The following is a 20,631-nucleotide window of genomic DNA, read 5'->3' as shown; positions in this document are numbered from 1 at the left end:
CCGCTACATTATTGAAGCCCAGGCCCATCAATCAAATCCCCGCAAAGCCCGCTACATTGTTGAAGCCCAGCCTTTTTTGGGCCGTTCAACAAAATAGAAGGTTAATTTATTTTTTCTTTTGATGAGAAATAGAATGACAGTAAAAATACATTAAAAAAATCATTTTCAATTTTTTTTTTCATATTAAAAATCTAAATAATTAATTTAATAAAATAAAATAATCCATGTTTATTTACAGTATTCTCTTTTTATTAAAACTAGCATTCGAGCAACTTGAAAATATCATTCCAAGACGGGATTATTCATTTAATTTAATTTAATTTTACTTGGATGGGCTTAAAGAGACAAAAGCCCAGAACAATCCTTGGGCTCAATGGGTGAAAAGCCCAGAACAATCCTTCTGATAATATATAACGTAATGAAGCCAACAAATAGGAGGGCAGATGTTTAGGTGGGGAAAACAACCAAACCAAAATTTCAAAATGGAAGCATCCGAACAAAAAAATGTCTTCTCAAAAGTTACAATGGGGGAGGAGATGGAAGTAAAATGAAATGACCTCAGGAACCAAGTCGTAATATAAATTATAATACTGTTTAAGCTTTATCAGCTTTAGAAGCAGTGGCTGCTGCTTGTCCTCTGAGTCTACCAGTTCTCCTTGCAGCAATGAGACCAACCTTTTGACCAGGAGGTGCATCCCGCCTGACAGTGCTAGCGTGTCCGATGTGTTGATGGTTACCTCCTCCGTGAGGATGCTCGACGGGATTCATTGCAACACCACGGACCTTAGGCCAGCAGTTTCTCTTCACTCTAAATTTGTGGTAAGCATTACCAGCCTTAAGAAGGGGCTTCTCAGTTCTACCACCACCTGCAACCTGACCGACCATGGCACGACACCCACTTGGAACTACTTTCTTCGAACCAGATGGAAGCTTGATCCTGGTAGTAATTAAAAATGAACATAAGACTTCATTTGCATATGAAATAGCTGCAATCAACTGCCACATCCGAGGAATGTGCAGTTATCTGTTCATAGCAAATAATTTACGCACACAAATCCTAATCTGTGAAATTCCAACGACCGCATACGGAGAAGCCTGAGGCAGTTCCCGACCAGCATTCAAGGTGCAATCAAACACTTAGCCTATGATGGCGAGAGGTAAGGCATGTTGTTGGCCCACCCTCGCCCATGTATCTGGTAAGTGCCTGATGCTTGCAATATCATTGCTAGGACGAATAACATTAAGGCAAGAGGGGCGACCAAAAGATTCTTATTTCAGTCCGCTGTATATTTCTAACACTAAACCTTTATTAGCATCGCTCCCCCATACCGCCTCGCAGACACATCATCTCCAGACCACACCACTCCAAAACGTGAAGAGTAAACAAATTTTGATCATCCAAGTACAGAATTGACTAGTAACTTAATACCCCATACAAGGCTTCACAAGGTTGGTGCAACAAATTACATAAGACAACCGGAAAAGAATATAGAAACATGATAGGTTTCTATTTGAGATAAAATGAAATTAAAAAAAAAAAAAAAAAGAACAAACAAAAATCATCAGGAACAATTATTGAAGAAAAACCTGGAAGTGTCGTTATCGGGATTGTGGCTGATAACAATCGCGTAATCTCCGGAACATCTAGCGAAAACACCGCGGTCACCGACATGGTGTTCGACGTTACAAACGACGGCACCTTCAGGAATCGATCTAAGGGGCAAGACATTTCCGACCATGAGATTTGCCTTCTTCCCGCAGTAAACAAATTGGCCAGTGTACATACCCTCAGCCGCAACGAACAGTTCATTCTGTTTCTTGTACCTGAAAGGATGGCGGAAGGTAACTCGAGCAAGCGGTGCTCCACGGCCAGGATCGTGAATAATCTCAGAGACGACTCCTTTCAAATAGCCATTCCGTTCGCCGAAGTCAAGACTTCTGAACCTGGCCGGTCCCTTCCGGTGATGGGTGTGGGACTTGAAGACGGATCCCGCTCCCTTACGCTGAGCACGAATAACTCTTCCCATGTCGTCTCCGCAAGGTCGGAGATTTTCAGTTCGCTACCGCAGAGATTACGTAAAAAATCTAGGGTTTAGACAAATTTACATCACACGAAAATGAAACTGGCCGGCCCATTTCTAGTACATAAAAGAAGCCCAACTATTTGGGCTTTTTTAGACTGCGGCCCATATTGTTGCCTGCATAGAAAACGAAACTTACCGGCCCATTTATAGGACATAGACGAAGCCCAACTATTTGGGCTTTTTAGACTACTGGCCCATATTGTTGCCTGCATAATTGGTTGGTAACAAATGAATGTAAATTCTTTTTTAACCTTATAAAGTTGACATTTCATTATTAAGGTAAAATAATATTTTTGTCACTCTCTCCCCTTGAAAAACCCCAATTTTTTTGAATCCATCAATTTTATTATTCAAATTCTTGATTTTTTTTTTCAATTTTAGTTTGTAAATTATTTATTTATTTTCATCATTTAATTATAATATATATTTTAAAATTCCAATTCTATTCATAAAATTTTCATTTAAATTTTCATTTATTTGAATTGATTGAGTTTTTTGGATCATCGAATTTTTTGAACACTCTAGAAAAATACAAATAAACATTGTAAACAAACAATCGCTATAGGCATAGAGTTCGTCCATAACGGGCAAAATCCAAAGATTTAAGTTCGGTTTTGAACAAAAAAGATGTATGGTAGGGAACGCCCCAAGAGTAGTAATATAAAGTCTCCTTAAACATATAGTGAGCCCTACAAACTTGGGGTAAGCCAACCCCATACAGACGTATGGTCTCCAAACTACTTAAAAAGTCTCAAAAGAATGTTGTCCTAAATCATGTCATTTTCATTATCACTATCTTTTTTCTTCTAAATTTGGTACTCTAAATCTGTGGCGAAATTTTTAAATATGGATCTTTAATTTGGCACAACGGTCAAATTTGGATGTCTATTTCTAGAAACATCTTTGTATGTGAAAGGTTTAACCTTTCGGATACCCATTTTATTTTGTTGCTTGTTTTGGGTAGGAGTTTTGGTATAAGTAATTATAACTCGGGACTTTAAGATAACAAATAAGATGCAATGTTGCATTGAGAGACCTTGACTCTAAGTAGAGGCAAGGTCGAGCCGAATAACTTGGCTTAGTGTAGAGACAAGTTGATTGTGTCGCAAACGATTGAACGTGCAGATGCAGGTAGCATATGTGACCAAACAAGTTGGATTTGTATGAGCGCGATGTTCAGTTGACAAACACAAATCTCGTCTAAAGTTTGACGAAGCCATAAAACCCGACGAAAAATGAATGTGGGACTTAAAGTTTCCCTTGAGGTTGGTTGTGAGAATGTCGGAGAATTATAAGATAAGGATTAAGAAGTTAATGAGAGGATGAAAGGTGAGTTAACCAATAATTAAGGGAAGACAAGTAGTCTTATGCGGCTATTGATAGAACATACTTAAACGGGCAAAGCACGGAAGGTATACAATATGCATTGTTTGGTGGAATAATCCACCATGTATGGATATCCCTAGCCCCACCCCATGTGCATTGATTTTTTTTCCTTCTTTTAGGTTCACATTGTGATTTTATGAAATCGAATTTTGAGATTTATGTCTATTTGGTTCTAAAGTTTCGAAATACCGGCATATAACGGTCTAGTATTTTGTTAAGTTAAAGTTAAGTCATGGATCATGGAGAGTCGTTATGCAAACTTGTAGACTAAATAGACATCATGATCAACTTCATACCTCGAATCAGAAGTCCATTACAATGATATTATGTAAAATCAAAGTTCAGTTAGCATCTCTGTACTCAATTTTTGACTGGAAGTTCCACTCTAACATATTAAGATATGAATAAAGAAGCTACTAATTTGACGTCATACTAAATTCCTTTAGGAATGATGTTGACATGATAGGATAATATCAAATTAGGCTTGAGAGAATGCTTAATACTCAACTAAGAATTGAAAGTTCTTTTTTCCATGACAGAAATACGTTTGGCTCAAAATTAACGTGTATGGCTCAAAAGAGCTTTCCATGTGACCAAATAATTGGAGGAAATATGTCTAAGTTCCAGCTCAAGTGCACTCAAGTGAGGTCTTGGCAGCCAAGGCCTATGGTGATCAAGAACAAGTTTGGCCACAGCCACACGATTGGACCTACATGTAAAAACAATACTCCTGCATAATTTGCTGCCTACCAAGTACGATTCATCAGAAGTAGCACAATAATGTCTAACGATGTATTCTTTTTCTAAAGAATACATGATATTATTATAGCTCACCTCGACACGAACTCATACTTTATACTAACTTAAGCTTTGAGTGTATAGAGTCGAGAATCATACCAACACTAGATCATGCTTCATTAGAGTTCACCTCGAGCGACACATTAGTAGTCGCAATTCATTAGAAATTATTCTGCACCGATATTTTAGAATAATTTTAGTATAACCGTACGTAAAACTAAACATCAAATGGTTTGTTTTCAGCTATCATTAATGGTAAATTCATGAAGAACACAAGACAATAAATGAAAGAAGCATAATCCTTGCAAGGCTCTAGCATTTCATCTTGAACCAGCGACCTCAAAAGGAAACAAAAAATAGTAAATATATGCATAGCTTCACAGTTTTCAGATTGCACAACCAAATCTTTACAATATATATAATCAAAGATGGTTATTCCTCAACGTGTTTAAGAAACGGGGGGAAATTATTCCAGAAAAGGAGGAGGGCAAATTTGGCTCCTTCCAACTCCTTTCTCCAATAAATATCCAAACACCAACTTGCAGGGAAAAAAAGAATCCTCTGTTTTGTTTTTCTGCGACCTCATCTGATATTGATCATGGCTGTTAAGGAGCGAAAAACAACCTCTTCACAAGGGATGGTGATGCCCAGATCATGGTTGAAACCAAACTCCTCCTCTGCTCTCTGCAACAGGCTCTGGAACTGTGGATGAGCCAGCCACGAAATCGGGACGATGTACCGACTTCGGTTTTCTCCAACATAGACAGCAAAGTGGCCCTTCGGTACATCATCGGGGAGGCCACCATCTTCATTCCAGCCATTTCGCATGCCAAAGCTCGAACACCTTCGGAGAATATGTCTGAAGGAGGTTGATGGGTGAAGTAGATTAGCCTTTTTGATAGCCATTATAAGAGTTGAAAGGAGTACGAAGTGTCTATGTGTGTTGTTTGTTTTTGTGGCTGGTGGGAGGGAGGGAAAGATATGATAAATAGATACAGATTGATGATGAGAGAGATTCAGTTTGAAGGGGTGGGCTTGAAAGATGTATTTAAGAAGAAGAATGAGAAACAAAATCATGTGAGATGTTGGAGCAAACCACAAACCACAAGAGTTCTAAGCCAATTGTGTACTGCAAGAGTTGCATATGCCAACCCAAGTGGGCCTCCTGGTTACCCAGTTGCCTCTCTTAAGCACACAACATGGGCCCCCCTTAGCCATGGATGAATGTTCACACAGCTTCCACATTCTCTTTTTAAGTTCGGTCGTTGACCGTAGAATTCGAACCTTTAACCTTTTGATAAAAAATAAATGTCTAAACTTGCTGTAGTTCCTCAGTTCATCTACAACTCTCTCTCTCTCTCTCTTTTTTCTTGAATTGGTTCAAATTGAATATCTGGAAACCACATCAAATTCAGGAGGAAAGTCAGAACATTGTATAATGACAAAAAAAAAAAAAAAAAAAAAAAAAAAAAAAAAAAAAAAAAAAAAAAAAAAAAAAAAAAAAAAAAAAAAATCTACAACCTACCAGCTCCAAACCTCTATATAGATTTGAATGTTAATTTGTATCTCACGTTTTCCAATTAAAAATCACTTACAAGCCAATATTTTTCCAAGGTGAATAGGAACAAATTGATAAAATAATAAGGATAGATTTCACGAGTGTTAGAATTTGTCTCGAATTCTGTACATAATAATTCATTAAGGTACTTCAATAGCTTTGACTATTTATTGAGACTCTCCACACGTATAAGTCGGACAGAGTGTGTATTCATTAAATTTGGCATTGAATTGAATTGTATCGTTGGACCACATGACCAGTCTACATCTACGACTCTCAGCCTGTTCTATTTACAAGAAGTGCTCCACAGTTATTGATTGTTCATTTCGTTTGGGAACAACTCATCTAAGAAATACAATTCTTCAGAAGAAAAAAAAAAACTACAAAATATATTTATACGAACACATAGAGATCCTACAAATAGACAGCTGATCAGAAAGTTGGAAGCAGAAAGCAAATATTTCGGGGTTTCCAGAGCATTTTAACTAAGACGTGCCATAAAATGAAAGGCAAAATCGCTATATTACATGTTTTCCACGTGAGAGCCTGTAATTCAGTTTACCAGGAATATTTTTGACAGAAAACAACATTTTCACGAATTCAAAGTTCAAACTTGAGATTTTGGGGAAAATGAAACCAGATTGAAAATAAGAATATTTCAGAAATGTACCTGATTGGACCACCTGTTCAACACAAATCTTGAGTCTATGTATAGACAGAATCCGCACAAGAAGAGGGTTGTTTTCCAATTCTGTCGCCGAGTGGTCCAAGTCCAGGACAAACGATTCTATTTTCGAGCACAAAGTAGGATGGATTTGATGTCAGTACCTTACTTTGGTAGTGGACCATGGAGACGAAACTGTGTCTATATTCTTAATTCAATGCGCACTGGTCTGTCCATTGGAATACAGAAGTTGGTCCTTGAAAGCTCAGCTTAGCACAAGGCGAGGCCACAAATCATCGGTCCTGCAGATGTTGGCACATTTGAAAGATTCAAAAACTGTCATACTCCTCGACTGTTTGTTACCTGTTTACCTGTATGTGAAATGCATCTATAAATGTTAATAGTAAATAATGTTGAGAGCCGAAAGAATGCATGTTGAGTAAAGACTATGTCATATGCTCCAGGCAGTTCCCTTCAATGTCTCCACATCAAAAGACCACCCATGTGGCACTCCAAATGCTGGAAATACACAAGTTCAAGTTACTAGAGAGTTGTAATAGAAAGAGTTTATCTTATATGAGCACCACTCACATATCCAGCCTTACTTTTCTGACTTGCTTCAGTTTCCCATGTTCCAAGGCTCAAAAGCAATCTCGTCGGTTATGATATAAACAGCCCCTCTGTCAATCCAACTAACGTAGGACAGCACAATTAACCTTCTGGTCCTTTCGCATTCTCATCACCCTATTGAAAATTATCAGGGTAAATAGGGAGAGCACCAAACTGCATTAAGCAATTTCATAAAAGCAGGCTTTTCAATTCATTGTGGGTCATACAAATGGGAGCCTTTAGGTTTACAATAATGTCATCAACTAAAGCTATCTGAGCTTGAAATTTGTTTTATTTCAATGCAATGATGGTAACGCAGCAAGAAGCAATAAATACGAGAATAGATAGCCATTATCCATAGAAACAGCTGTCTAAACAATCTGCAAGCAGTATATAAAAGATGGAATGAGAGAGAAGGAAACTATCATTGTCACTAAGACCTGTGAAAGAGAGGCCAATATTACTAAGCAACAAAAGCCAACTTCCTTTTAGCACATGGTGACCCGAAGAATGATGAACATTTCACGACCATGTTTATCATATCAAAAACAAGATTACTAAGCACAAAGCCAAGGTAACTACTCCAGTCTTCGGTGAAAAGGAAATCTTAAACAGTGCAACAGTGTAAGATAAAACTTTTATATATTCTCCTTCAAGATTTTTTTTTTTTTTTTTCTCTCTTCCGGGGGGTAGGGGGGTGGAGGCATCATTAATCTCCTCAGTATAGAGAAAATAGAAAGGAAAAAGGAACTATTACAGCCATGTTATTTTCTCGGTTCACAATTGTCGATCATAAATTATCATCTTCTGGAGCTCTTCTCAAGCTTCTTCAGGACTTCTGGCCAGACCAAAGAGTGGAAGCTGGATCACTTTGATTCAATTACCTGCCAATCTGATTTGATTATAAGTCCAATGAGCTATCCCTGCCAGACTATTTAACAACCTCATATGGAAAGAGTAAAAATGCCAGAGAAAAATGTATTCTTCCCTTGGTATCTTGCTTTAAAGAGGGTGATACCCACAAGTTGACGGAGTTTGAAATGCATGTCCTGGCATTCACATCACCCCAAAAGATGTTCGAGGAGAAGATGAAGAGGAGGAGCTTGACCACATACTTATTCATTGAACTGTTGCCAAGAGGATATGAGAAAAGCTCTGAAAATTACTAATTATTTAGGCTCCAGGTCTTGATCCAAAGCTAAATATTTATGCAGACCTGACTATTCTTTGGAAGATAGCACAAAGAAATAGCAGACTCTCTTAGGATTGGAGATTTTTTTGGAGTCTGAAATTACGGGAGGCTTAAGGTTTGATATTTTTAGCTACTAATCCACGAAGGGAAATTACCGTAACTATTCTTTCTTCCAGATATTTTCCCATTAGATTTTTTTTTCTTTTTCGCAATCTTCTTGACCCTTTGGGTTTTGTAATGGATTGCTAGTTCTTCTTTGCCCTGCGTATTCACTTTCTTCAATACGGATGAGGGGGGGTCAAACCATATGGGTGCTTACATAGCATAGTTGGGCCCTAAGTGAGACAACGATAGTATTAAGAGTGACCCATCCTACTTCAATTAAACAAAACAACACTTTTAACTGCATGGATGCTAAAGAAAAACTATAAACATTGTTGTTTACATTAACCTGAACCATGAGAACAGGCAGGTAAACCTAATTACATGGATGAACTCCATTAGCAGCAGTTAATTCATAACCCGCAATTGGTTTAGAAAACTGAGGTAGTCCATCCATCACACTGAGTTGTCTTCTCAATTTGACAATATGAGCTTGCACCTAGTAGATCAACAAAAACGTCAATATCAGAATCTACAATCTTATTCCTGAGCCTACCAGTAGACTATTGTTCATGAGACCAGAAACGAAGGGATAAGCTTATCATGCTCAATTTAGGATTAACACATCATGTAACCAGAACAAGTACATACTAGAATGCATCTGCCTCTGGAATGAACACATTATATCAAACTTCATAATAAATTGCACAAAAACCCAGAAAATTCCAATGATAAGTGGACTCCAACCTTCCATAGTTTGACATATTATCACACCACGACCAACTAGATGATGAAGACTATCAAAATCAAGGAACCATTGGCAAGATATGATTTAGACGAGAAGGATGTAAGAAACAAGATATTCCTACTTGTTGGCGAGCAGCTGCAAGTTTTAGCAGCTCGTCTGCCTCTGAGAAATTAAGGAACCATTGATTAAGGTGATGATCCTTGGTGTCACATCTCTCCCTTTCTGCCATATGTTCAATTGGTGCTACACATACGAGGTCGTAGAATTAACTTAGAAACAGCAACAGAAGGTTAGAAAGACACAATAACAGACATTTACCAGGATTAGGCAGAGTAAAACCAGCAGGAAGCCAAGGCACAACAATAGCTGGATGATTTTGAACACGAGCAAAATTTTTTTTGGAGGGATCAGGAAACACAATTTCGTTGTAAGATTCCACAACAACAGGTTTCTTTGTTGTTTGTGGACCAGATTAGTCTTCAAGGTACAACTTCAAATGGTGAAACCTATAATAATTTAAAAGAGTGTTACAAATAGGACTTTCCTTAAAGATAAAACCACTATCAATGCCACAAGAAAATAATAACAATAACCAACAAATCTAATTGTTGCTCACACACAACGGTGTGGAAAAAAAGGGTGATGCCAATCTCAAATTCTCCCCAACCACATTCTGATAACTCAAAGGGCAGCGATTCGACCGCTCTTGTTGGGTTGCTAAAGCTAGGATGCAACTGAAACACAACTCTCTTTATCACCACCCCGAGATCCTCACTAGTAGCACCACGCACATAGACTGTCCATTTATGTGACTGGGACCTAAAGGAGAATAAATTCAATGGATAAATTTAGTTAGCCAAATGCCTGAAATGAAGGAGAGTAAGTGAAACAGCCCCTGAAGGTTGGAGACTTACTCACTGGCCTTCCTACCAAGGTAAAATGCGATGGTTCCACAGACTATTGGGACACAAATTTCCATGTCTTTAGGCTTCTTGCTAGTGCTCTACAACAGCAGAAAATGCCTTGAGACAAAATTGGGGCTAGTGCAATGTGGAACAGATTTTTCAAAGATAAACAATTTTAAAAACTCGTCCCCTGATAAAACTCAAAGACTTCGTTATCTATGATGTCTCCTTAAACTACGGATATGCAAAATCTGTCAAACTAAGGATAATACAGAGAAGTATCGAAAATAGCTGCTGCTTCTAAAGACAACCAACAAATCGATAATGAAAATAAAGAAGTATGATGACCTTGGCATCGCCTCCTTCGGAGGATTTCTAGATTTTGATGCGCGGTGGCTTCGTACCAGATCCGCCTTCGTCGGCTGGTGTTTCACCTTGTTTTCTAGTAGTCATTTAGCTCGATCTCTGTGAGTGTTGACCTTCAGACTACGGCAATTTGATCAAGAAACGGATGACAAATTTGTAATTCCGTGCGAACACAAACGCGCGCGAAACCAAACCGATTTGGGCTTGGGATTCAAGAAGGTTCTTCTACTTCAAATCTTCTGATATTTCGTGTCGGGCAGTTATCGGTATTTTTGGTTTCTCAGAAGTAATTTTTTTTTGGAGGAAATAGAAGTACGGTGGATTATAGTTATCGTCATCAATGGTTGGACCATACAAATTTTAATTTAAGCTCGTGTGCTGATCATCACTAAGCTATAAAAGTCAACAATATTCTAAATTCCAATCCTAACTGTTTGTTATTTTGTGGCAATTTAGGTTCATTTTCGCACAACAATTGAGCATATCCATTCACTAGATTCGAGATAGGGTGGATCCAGAGAGGTTTCTATACCCTTAGAGAATATTTCGTTTCTCTCTCGAATCGATGTGAGATTTCATAATATATCCACTTAGAGATCAATATCTTTATAGGGCACACTGTTCAATGTCTGCTTTAATATCAATTGTGACTGCCCGAGTTCAAACTCACTACAAATATATCGTTAGATTTAACCTATTATAAATTGTCATCCCCTTATAATTTTTTAACATATATATTAGGGAGCGGTTTAATAGGTGGGATGGGAAAAACTTTAGAAACCAATTTGTACTGTTAAAATAAAATTATAAAAAACCTCAAAAGCTTACACAGGGCTTACTGGAGCCGTAAAAGGCCATCGAAGTTGGAGCCCACGAAGGCCGCCACAAAAACGGTGCCAAGCCAGCCCATCCAGAGAAGAAGAAGAAGAAAACGCCCTTGGCGCGTGCTGGAGGCGGAAATTTCGCCTACCCATCTCCTTTTCGAGCACACTGGTTGTTCTTTGACCATCAGTTGAGCTAAATATATCGAGCAATGGATGGAGTGAAAGAGGGGATAGAAAGAAAAGCAGCGTCACAAGTAGCAGTAATGGGCGAAGGAAAAGAAGGCGATTGGGAGTGTAGTGGATGCAAGAACAGGAACTATGCTTTCCGATCGTTCTGTAACAGATGCAAACAACCTCGCCTTCTCGTCGACAATAAAACCCCTCCAGACTCCAAATGGCTTCCTCGCATCGGCGACTGGATCTGCACGGGTTAGCTTCCTATAATAACTGTAGTTGCTGTTCTTCCTTGCAACATGCAATTTATGTTATATTCTCGATTTCGTTTTGTTGGATTTGCTCGCTGAACTTGGTACTCAACGTTCAATTAGAATTTTAGTGCAGCACTATTCATTCAGTTCTTTCTGACACACCTTGGTGTCGGAATTTAGGTTGAGGGTACTGTTTCTTTCTCTTTTAAAATGTTACAGGAGGAAAGTTTTCGAGTTAGTTTTATTACGCTTAATCTGACGAGGTCTCGTGCTTTGAAATTCCAGTTTTCGGGCTAAATGAAATGAGCTGATAGTTCTTGAAAATTTTCAATTTAGCTCCATTAAACTTCTTCAAGAACATATTCAGTTACCTTACCAGGAAAATTTCACGAGAATCAGGGATATGCATCTATGTACGAACAGTTTTCTGTTTTTAGCAAATCGGAGGAATCTCCATTGCATCTTTATCACTAGTTTAAGATTTTCTCTGAGGATTGTTTTTTTGTCTTCCCTCTTCATTAATGTTTCAATTCCAGCGAACTCCTACTTCAGGAAAATGAAAAATTAGGTTTGAGTCATGAGTCGTTTGTGTTTTTTGTATGTGTATTTGGTGTGGATGGACTGCTTGGTGTGCGTATACCTGGCTTGCTTGTGGGTTGGGTTTGTCTGGCTCTGGTGCAATAGGTTGCACTAACAACAATTATGCATCAAGAGAGAAGTGCAAAAAGTGTGGCCAACCAAAGGAGATAGCAGCAATGCCAGCAATTGCAATCCATGGAGCTTCTTTTCCAACTTATTCACACTATTTTGCCAGGACCCAAGGTGGATTGGATACAAAGATGAATCTTGGATTAAGAAATGGCCCTTTACAGCAACTGCATCCTCTGAGCTCCAATTGGTCCCTGGGAGGTGCTGATAAGTATGAAATTCATGCAGCTCCGGCATTTCCTTTGGGTGGAAATAATTCTGCAATCTCGTATATGAGTTCCCCTAATCAGATCCTTTCAGTTCCGAAGGGTTGGCGAAATGGTGACTGGATATGCAACTGTGGCTTCCATAATTACTCTTCTCGTGCACAGGTGGGGCTTTCACCTTCCTGTATCGAGTCGTTTTCTTTCTTTTCCTAGCGATGCTTTTAGTTTCCCATACCTGTTGTTTGCTTGTCTAACTAAACATTGTCTTACTTGCAGTGCAAAAAATGCAATGCTTCACCACAAGGTACATCCAACTTTGTCTCTCTAGGTTTCAAATGCTCGCACTAGGACTTCTTCTTTAACGTTAGGAGACGAAATTATATAGCTCTTTTATAGTTTCTGCATGTAAGAAGGAGTTATGGACCTGTGGTCTCCTGCACATAAAAATGTTTCTATTGTTTCATTTATCCAATCTATCACATTTTTTTATTACGTGAATGAATAGATTCATATTTTGGATTTGTAGTAATGTATGACATCAGTTTTGAACCTGTGGTGTCCTGCGCACAAAAAATCTTTCTGTTGTTTTATTTAGTCTATTTATATTCTTTGTTGCTGTGTTGAATGAATTGATTCGTATCTAGATTTGGAGTCTTAATATTTGAAAGATGGAAATTTTAGTAGAATGGAGAAACTTAGTTGGCCCTAGGTGTGGCTGTGCTGTTATTCTGGAGGTAAAAGGTGTTACAGCTGAGATAAAGAAGTCAATGGAAATAAAGTCGATTAGAATTTGAAATTTCTTCATGAAGTTGATCCGCCCTTGGGGGATTCTACTCACTTTCTTTCTTTGTCTTTTATTTTTTGTTGTTGTATTATGCAGCACTTGGAATGAAACGCTTAGCATCCGAAGAACTCGTTCATCAATGGGATAACAAGAGACTAAATATTGGACAGGTCCGTGCATAGAAAAAAATCAGAGAATTTTATTATTATTACTACTATTTTTGGATTAGAAACAATGATAAACATTTGATATTAAGGAAATATTTGCTGTTAAAATTTGGTGAAACTGAGCACTGGCTGTTCTTTTCTTGGCATCAGACAAATGAGCAACAACTGTCTTTCCCAGGGTTTGAGCAGATGGTTGGTTCCAGTAGTGACCCAAATGTGGGACTATTATATAACTCTTATCCCCACGAAAGTTCTGGTATAGCTCCGAGTTTGGAAATGCCAATGCAGTTCCCCCAACAAGCAACTGCACCAACGCTCCTTGGGAAAGGGTATAATATAATATGTATTTGCATTAGCTAGCTCTATTTCATTTTCTCTGACCTTCGAAATTATGTCATAAATTCTAGTAAAACCCTTTTTTTCTTAGCCAAACTGCAACTAAGACTTGTGATGTCATTAATTCTAGTTCATAATGTTTGACATTGACCAATCCTGGCATTATTGAATCCACAGAGCAAAACAGTGGCGCAACGGAGATTGGATGTGCACAAATTGTAATAATCATAATTATGCGTCTCGCTTGCAATGTAACAGGTTAATCATCTTAACTTGGTTTTTCTCCTTCACATTTAACATAGTTTTTTTTAACATTCGTGTTGAATGTGTCTGTATTACGCATTCAGATTGTTATATTACGCATAGATATTTTATTTTCTGGGTCTTATTATTAATCCTGTCAGGAGAGTGCTCGAGTGTTCTGTGTTCTTCTTGTTCCTAATTTAGTAGACTTATTGTGAGATTCCCAGAGGAACGAAACTTTCTTTATAAGGGTGTGGAAACCTCTCCTTAGCAGACGTGTTTTAAATTTAAAACCTTAAGGGGAAGCTCATAAGGGATAGTCCAAAAAGAATAATATCTGCTAGCGGTGGGCTTAGACTTAGGCTTAAGCTTAGGCTGTTACATGAAGTTTGATAGCTTCCATTGTAGTGCACGTCCAGTATTTTTATGCCTTTTTTGCAACAGGTGCAAGACTCCAAGAGATTCACTTTCTCTGCCACTGAGTGCCATATAATCACATTTAGACAGACTTCAGGAGGTGGTTGTTCTCGTGCTGTAAGTTTCTTTCATTCCCTCGAGAAACAATTTTTCATTTAGCGGCAATAACCTCAACTTTTTGGTTGTTTTAATTGGCTCTCCTAGTCTCCAATATATTGATTGATTATGAGTTCTTCATTACTTAGGGAAGCAAGTTTGGCTGTGAATGACATTACTATTTTTGTTGAACAGTTGAGAATTTTAGAGTTGAATCATTATATATAGATATAAAGATACATATTTTCAGTCCTTTTCTACCTTTCAGAGTAAGATAGAGAGAAAACAATGGCTCCCAATTTTAAAAATGAATCAAAATAGTTCGACTGCTTAATCTTGGTCTTTCCTCGATAAAGATAGAGAGAAAACACAGTTTAAACGCCTTTAAACTTTTTAACGTTAAAAAATTTGGAGATAATAGTCGACGGATGGTTGTTGTCTATATATTGATGGCAAGTATTTTCTTTTATAAAAGGTAGAGGGTGTTATGATTAATTTTAAAATGTAATGGGTATTTTTTTAATATAACATTATAGATAAGGTTATTTTTTTAGTTTTTTTTTTATTTTTTATTTAAAGAGTATTAATGAAACTTTCCAAAGTTTAATGTATTTTTAAACAATATACTAATCACTTCCCTGCGAAAACTATATATTATTAAAAAAAAAAAGTTAAATGGCCATTAGTTTATATTTTTAAAATGGTTATTTTCTAATTTTAACCCTAACAAACAACTTTTATCATTCAACAATTTAAAAATGGGGATATTTTTTGAAACGTTTAAATTGTTTAAATTATTGTTAAATAATAGTAAAGACATATCGATGGGTTATAATGATATACAAAATGGTGTATTATCACGTTTTTGATCTTCACTAATTAGCTACCTTCAAACTTGATAGATATTGAGGTAAAATATCTAATTAAATAAAGATTCAACTAAACCTTTATCAATGTTAATTTTTTTACCAAATACATATTGAAAAATAATGATTATTTATCTTTTTTTTTTTTTTCTGAATTTAAAAATATATATATATATATATTCTTATCTCAAATTAAAAAGAAAGATATATATGTATATGTATGAATATTTGGATTGGCCCAAATTTGGAGGAACCGTATTAAGAAAGGAATCCGAATCTAAAACCGGATCCGAGCGAGAATCTGATCCAGTTTTTTGTACATCTCTTAAAAAATCTGCATCTACCGATGTCCAATTAGGAAATCATTTGCAATTTCGCTCTAAATTCTGCGGTCCACAAACGAAGTTTCCCAAAATTTTGATTTTTCAGCCCCATCGCTTCGCTTGAGTTCTCCGGTTCTGCTCTGACCGATTTCTTGCTTCTTGAACAACACCTTCACAGCCACCATTTCCCTCGCTCACAATTGATTGCCCGCCACTTGCCGATGGCGATTAGTCATCAGCACCTCAAATTGGAAGACCCTTTTCTTCAAAATTACAAGCCCTCAGAGCTACGGATCGCTTCTGAGTTTCTCACCACTTGGCTTCCCTTTCTTTCCAGAGATCTTTGTCAAGATTGCACGCAATTGCTCTCGGATCGAATCCGCGCCCTTGATCCAGGTATTCTGTTGTTGCTTTCTATTTGTTCTTGATAAATTATTCCATCTAAATTTCTAGATTCTTTAGAATAATTGAGTGTATGTGTGTAGTTTGTTACTGTTCTTGCATACTTCTTTAAGCATTACGGCATTGGGACTTCCTGATTTGTTATGTTGCTAAAAAGAGTGAGGCGTCTACTGTAGTTTACATTATATGTTCCTATGGTTCGTATAATTTGGATGATGTCTCTGTTTAATCATTAGGATTGTCTGATGTAATTGCTGAATTTGATCATATTGTAGCTGTCCGTCCCGACGAGGACTCGAGTTCTGCATCTCCCCCAAGAGAGAAAGACATGAATGAGAGTAATGGAAATGAGGTTGATGCTTGTGATGCAAATTCTCTTGGAAGTTGGAAAGATGAAGCGGAAACAAATTCATTAGGGAGTTGGCAGGATGGCATAAATGAAGGGAATGAAGCTGATGGATTACCTGAAACTTCTTCTAGTGAGCCATCCTCTAAATTAAATTCCACCAAGACATCAGGGCCTCGATTGTCGTGGGCCGACATGACTCAGGAGGATGAACTAGAAGAAGAGGAAGATGAATGCGAAACAGAAAAAAGAATAGTCAATGCGAACGCCGGGAAATTAACAATATCGAAGGTTATTGAGAAGCCTAAGCTATCTAGAGAGCAAAGAGAGTACATCAGGTTCATGAGTGTTGGACGAAAGAAAGATTTTATTTGTTTGGAGAGGTTTAAAGGAAAATTTGTAAACATTCTTGAAGGACTTGAGCTTCATACAGGCATTTTTAGCGCTGCAGAACAGAAGAGAATAGTTGATCATGTTTATGCACTACAGGAGATGGGCATGAAGGGAGAATTAAAAGGTATCATTCCCGTTTGCATATTGTTTTTCTTTATTCTGAGTGATTGGCTTACTTATCCTGCTATCCTGCTATATGTTTATGGCTCTTAGAAGGGTACTTAATCTTTCCTCCATCAGGTCTTAGTACACTCGATAGATAAAAGAACTTTAAACCCCACCTCACAACGCAAGCCTTATATTCCTTGGATAATCTGGTTAATGGGGCTCTACTATTGATGCTCGTGTAATCTCATAAAATGTTTTGTATTGAATGGAGTTAGTCTGTGGTGCGGTTAATTAAAGAGTAGCATTAGCATTCGGAGACTAGGCTATAAGAATGGTTGTATGAGAGGGTCACTCTCTTCATAATCTACCCTATTTAATGACTGCTTTCTTCCTGACTCACCCTGACTCACCTGTGCCCAAGTCCACTACTAGCCGATATTGTCCTCTTTGGGCTTCCCTTCAAAGGCTTTCTCTCAAGGTTTTAGAACACGTCTATTAGGAAGAGGTTTACACACCCTTATAAAGAAATGCTTTGTTCCCCTTTCCAACCAATGTAGGATCACAATCCACCCCCTTATGGGCCAGCGTCCTCACTTGCACACCGTTCGGTGTCTTGTTCTGATACCATTTGTAATAACCCAAGCCCATCACTAGCAGATATTATATTCTTTGGACTTTCCCTTCAAGGTCTTCACCTCAAGGTTTTAAAACACGTCTACTAGGAAGAGTTTTCCACACCCTTATAAATGAATGTTTCGTTCTCCTCTCCAACTAATGTGGGATCTCACATCATTGCTTTCCCTTTTGCTCTCTCTTTTCACTAACGCGATATTCCCTTATTACCTTGCATATTTATAGCCTACCGGGGTGATTTTGTAGGGTAGCAGCTCTCTTGGATTTATATCTTAAAATCCGTTCGTTAGACCTTGAGTTCATGCATCTCGGTTATTATCCTTCTCAAGTGTGCTGAATCCTTTTGTTACTAATATAACAAATTTCTCGGCATATTCCTTTACAAACAGATTAGGGGAAACAACTGAGAATTGTGAGGAGGCTAACCAGTAGCAGCTTTTATTTTTGTTAAGTGGAATTAGAATAATTCTTCGACCATGTCACCAAGGAAATTTGAGCACAGGCATTTTCTCTGTCTTCTTTAGTTGATTGGATATCAAACTCACAGATTTCATAGTTCATGATGCATATTGTCTTGAAACCAAGTCACCAAGAAAATTTGAGCACAGTTTATCTGCCTTCATTTGTGTTCATGTCGCATTTTCTCTGCCTTCATTTGCTGATTGGTTATCAAATTTAGAGGCTTCATAGTTCATGGTGCACATTGAAAAATTTAATCTCTGTATGGGTGTGGAATCAATTTTCAGATATAGCGAGAATACATGCTAATGTTTCTCCATCGTCCCCATATTTGGTTTCTACTTCTTTGAATTTCTTTTCTGTACAAACATGATAGTGACTTGAACGCAACACCTGACTTGTTTTTTTTTTTCTGCAGAACGAACATTTTCCGCTCCCAAAAAATGGATGAAGGGAAAGGGACGTGTAACTCTGCAGTTTGGGTGCTGTTACAATTATGCAGCTGTGAGTCTATCTGATTGCTAAGTTGGTGTGGTTCTTTTGAATTGAATTTAAGTTTACATTTTTGACGTTCGACCAATTGGGATGCTCGGTTAGGTATCCCTAATTAGAGCATCATGTTTAAAAAGGGTAAATCATTCTAATAAAAATTATGACGACAGGATAAAAATGGCAACCCTCCTGGAATTCTTCAAAGTGAAATTGTGGATTCAATTCCTTCTCTCTTTAAGGTGATCATTAGAAGGTTGGTGAGATGGCATGTGATTCCTCCAACATGTGTTCCTGATAGTTGCATTGTGAACATCTATGATGAAGAGGACTGTATTCCTCCCCATATTGACAACCATGATTTTGTTCGACCGTTTTGCACCGTGTCATTCCTCAGTGAATGCAATATTGTTTTTGGAACAAACCTTTCTATCGTAGGTCCTGGTCAATTTTCTGGGCCGATTGCAATCCCCCTGCCTGTCGGGTACGAAAATCCCAATCCCCATTTCCATCTCCGGAGGTTGTCAATTGCATTTGATTTGAATCTTACTGTTTTTCATTTTCTCCCAGGTCTGTTCTTGTGTTGAATGGAAATAGTGCCGATGTTGCTAGACATTGTGTACCTGCAGTCCCTACAAAGAGGTATAATTCAGGAGGGTCCCTTGTACACAGAGTTCCATTAAGCCAAGACCCTTACTCGCATGATGTTATCCAACCTTACTCGCTTCTTTTCTGATCCTTCTAGGATATCAATTACATTTAGGAGAATAGATGAGTCCAAAAGGCCAATTGAGTATGCTCCAGAACCAGATTTGCAGGGAATCCAACCCTTGCCCTACGAAGCAAGTAAAAATGATGTACCAACTTCTCATGTATCATCAGAAAGGGAAATAAGGAGGCAGCCATTTAGGCGCGGTGGTGGTCATATGAGAACCAGGGGATCTGGAAACAGAAGCGACACTCAATTTGAGCCACGGAATCCAGGTAGGGCTTGGCATACGTCGTCGGATAGGAGGAGCAGAGTAAATCTAGAAGACAGCTGAAGGTAGCATCATTTAACAGTCCTGTTTCATCATTTTTTTATTTGGCATCAGAAGTTGGGTGTTAGAGTAATTTATGAAGCGCTACAAGGTGATTGAGTGCAAGTTCTGTATCATGTTGGCATATGAGATTTTATTTGTTTGTGTACCAAGAATATATTAACACGTTTAGATGCTGTCATACTTGTCGTAGTCGTTACTAAAATGGTGTGAAGTTCAAGTTTCTGCACTTTGGAACACCCGATGGATCGATCCCGAGCACAACCGCGGGAGCAAAATTGTCAAATGTAACAATGCTGCAGATCAAACATTTTGAAGCTGCCTTGAAGAAGACGAGGGAGGTGTTCGTCGGGATATTTGAACGACTTATTTTGTGTCCATATTGATTCATTGATTCTATGCTCCGGGTGACGGGCTGATTAAGATTGCTGAGTATATTTCCGTTGTTTTATCTGATATAAAGTCAAATTTGAGGCTATTTGTGAATCTTCTCCAACTGTGTCATGAACATGAACATGAATCGTTGAACTTACAGGAGGGAGATTTGGTTCCTTCAGGTAAATTTACATTAAAAGAACTTCCTGAATTGTACAATACTTCAGATGGGACCATAAATCAACATCGAAAAAAGCTACTCTGCATGGAAGTTTAAAACGGGCCTGTTTCCTCACAAAGCCACTGGACTCTTCTTTATCAGTAAAAAACTCAGACCTGCAACAAAATGAAACCACCAAAAGTTCTAGATATGATCTTTATTCGGATTAACATACCAAAAATCTAACGGAAGTTGAGCTCTACTCAAGTTGATAATTCATATTATTCCTGAACTATCATCTCGAACAAGATGTTCCATTTGGAGCCGACTACTACGAGCTTTGGTTGGTTTCTACAAGTAGTGAGTAATTATGAATTGCAGTTGAAGTCCTTGTGTAGTTTTGTTTTTAGAGGGTG

General features: G+C 37.9%; 4 protein-coding genes and 1 pseudogene across 4 annotated transcripts; 2 read left to right on the top strand and 3 right to left on the bottom strand.

The window, feature by feature from the left end:
• Nucleotides 1-450: 450 nt before the first annotated feature.
• LOC111497370 (60S ribosomal protein L8-3) lies at nt 451-2,094 on the bottom strand. Its single transcript, XM_023148159.1, has 2 exons — nt 1,588-2,094; nt 451-937 (listed from the first exon to the last, which is right to left on the bottom strand). Exons 1-2 carry the CDS (start codon nt 2,025-2,027, stop codon nt 595-597), a joined length of 783 nt encoding a protein of 260 aa, XP_023003927.1. The 5' UTR covers nt 2,028-2,094; the 3' UTR covers nt 451-594.
• A 2,459-nt stretch (nt 2,095-4,553) lies between these two features.
• On the bottom strand, nt 4,554-5,580 carry LOC111497378 (auxin-responsive protein SAUR50-like). The gene has a single exon (XM_023148168.1). The coding sequence runs from the start codon at nt 5,343-5,345 to the stop codon at nt 4,851-4,853; it is 495 nt and encodes a 164-aa protein (XP_023003936.1). The 5' UTR covers nt 5,346-5,580; the 3' UTR covers nt 4,554-4,850.
• A 49-nt stretch (nt 5,581-5,629) lies between these two features.
• On the bottom strand, nt 5,630-10,723 carry LOC111497368 (annotated as a pseudogene).
• Nucleotides 10,724-11,261: 538 nt separating this feature from the next.
• Nucleotides 11,262-14,874, top strand: LOC111497358 (uncharacterized RNA-binding protein C17H9.04c). Its single transcript, XM_023148142.1, has 7 exons — nt 11,262-11,665; nt 12,349-12,743; nt 12,855-12,882; nt 13,459-13,532; nt 13,680-13,858; nt 14,043-14,123; nt 14,553-14,874. The coding sequence occupies exons 1-7, from the start codon at nt 11,446-11,448 to the stop codon at nt 14,599-14,601; spliced, it is 1,026 nt and encodes a 341-aa protein (XP_023003910.1). The 5' UTR covers nt 11,262-11,445; the 3' UTR covers nt 14,602-14,874.
• Nucleotides 14,875-15,784: 910 nt separating this feature from the next.
• Nucleotides 15,785-20,171, top strand: LOC111497336. The gene is made up of 6 exons (XM_023148106.1): nt 15,785-16,206; nt 16,488-17,075; nt 18,570-18,655; nt 18,814-19,124; nt 19,211-19,282; nt 19,386-20,171. The coding sequence occupies exons 1-6, from the start codon at nt 16,032-16,034 to the stop codon at nt 19,681-19,683; spliced, it is 1,530 nt and encodes a 509-aa protein (XP_023003874.1). The 5' UTR covers nt 15,785-16,031; the 3' UTR covers nt 19,684-20,171.
• The last annotated feature ends 460 nt before the right edge of the window (nt 20,172-20,631 follow it).

Source organism: Cucurbita maxima, unplaced genomic scaffold, assembly GCF_002738345.1.
Source record: "Cucurbita maxima cultivar Rimu unplaced genomic scaffold, Cmax_1.0 Cma_Scf00023, whole genome shotgun sequence".
NCBI classification, from domain to species: Eukaryota; Viridiplantae; Streptophyta; class Magnoliopsida; order Cucurbitales; family Cucurbitaceae; genus Cucurbita; species Cucurbita maxima.
Note: the sequence above shows the minus strand (reverse complement) of the source record. Positions and strands in the feature narration are given on the sequence as shown.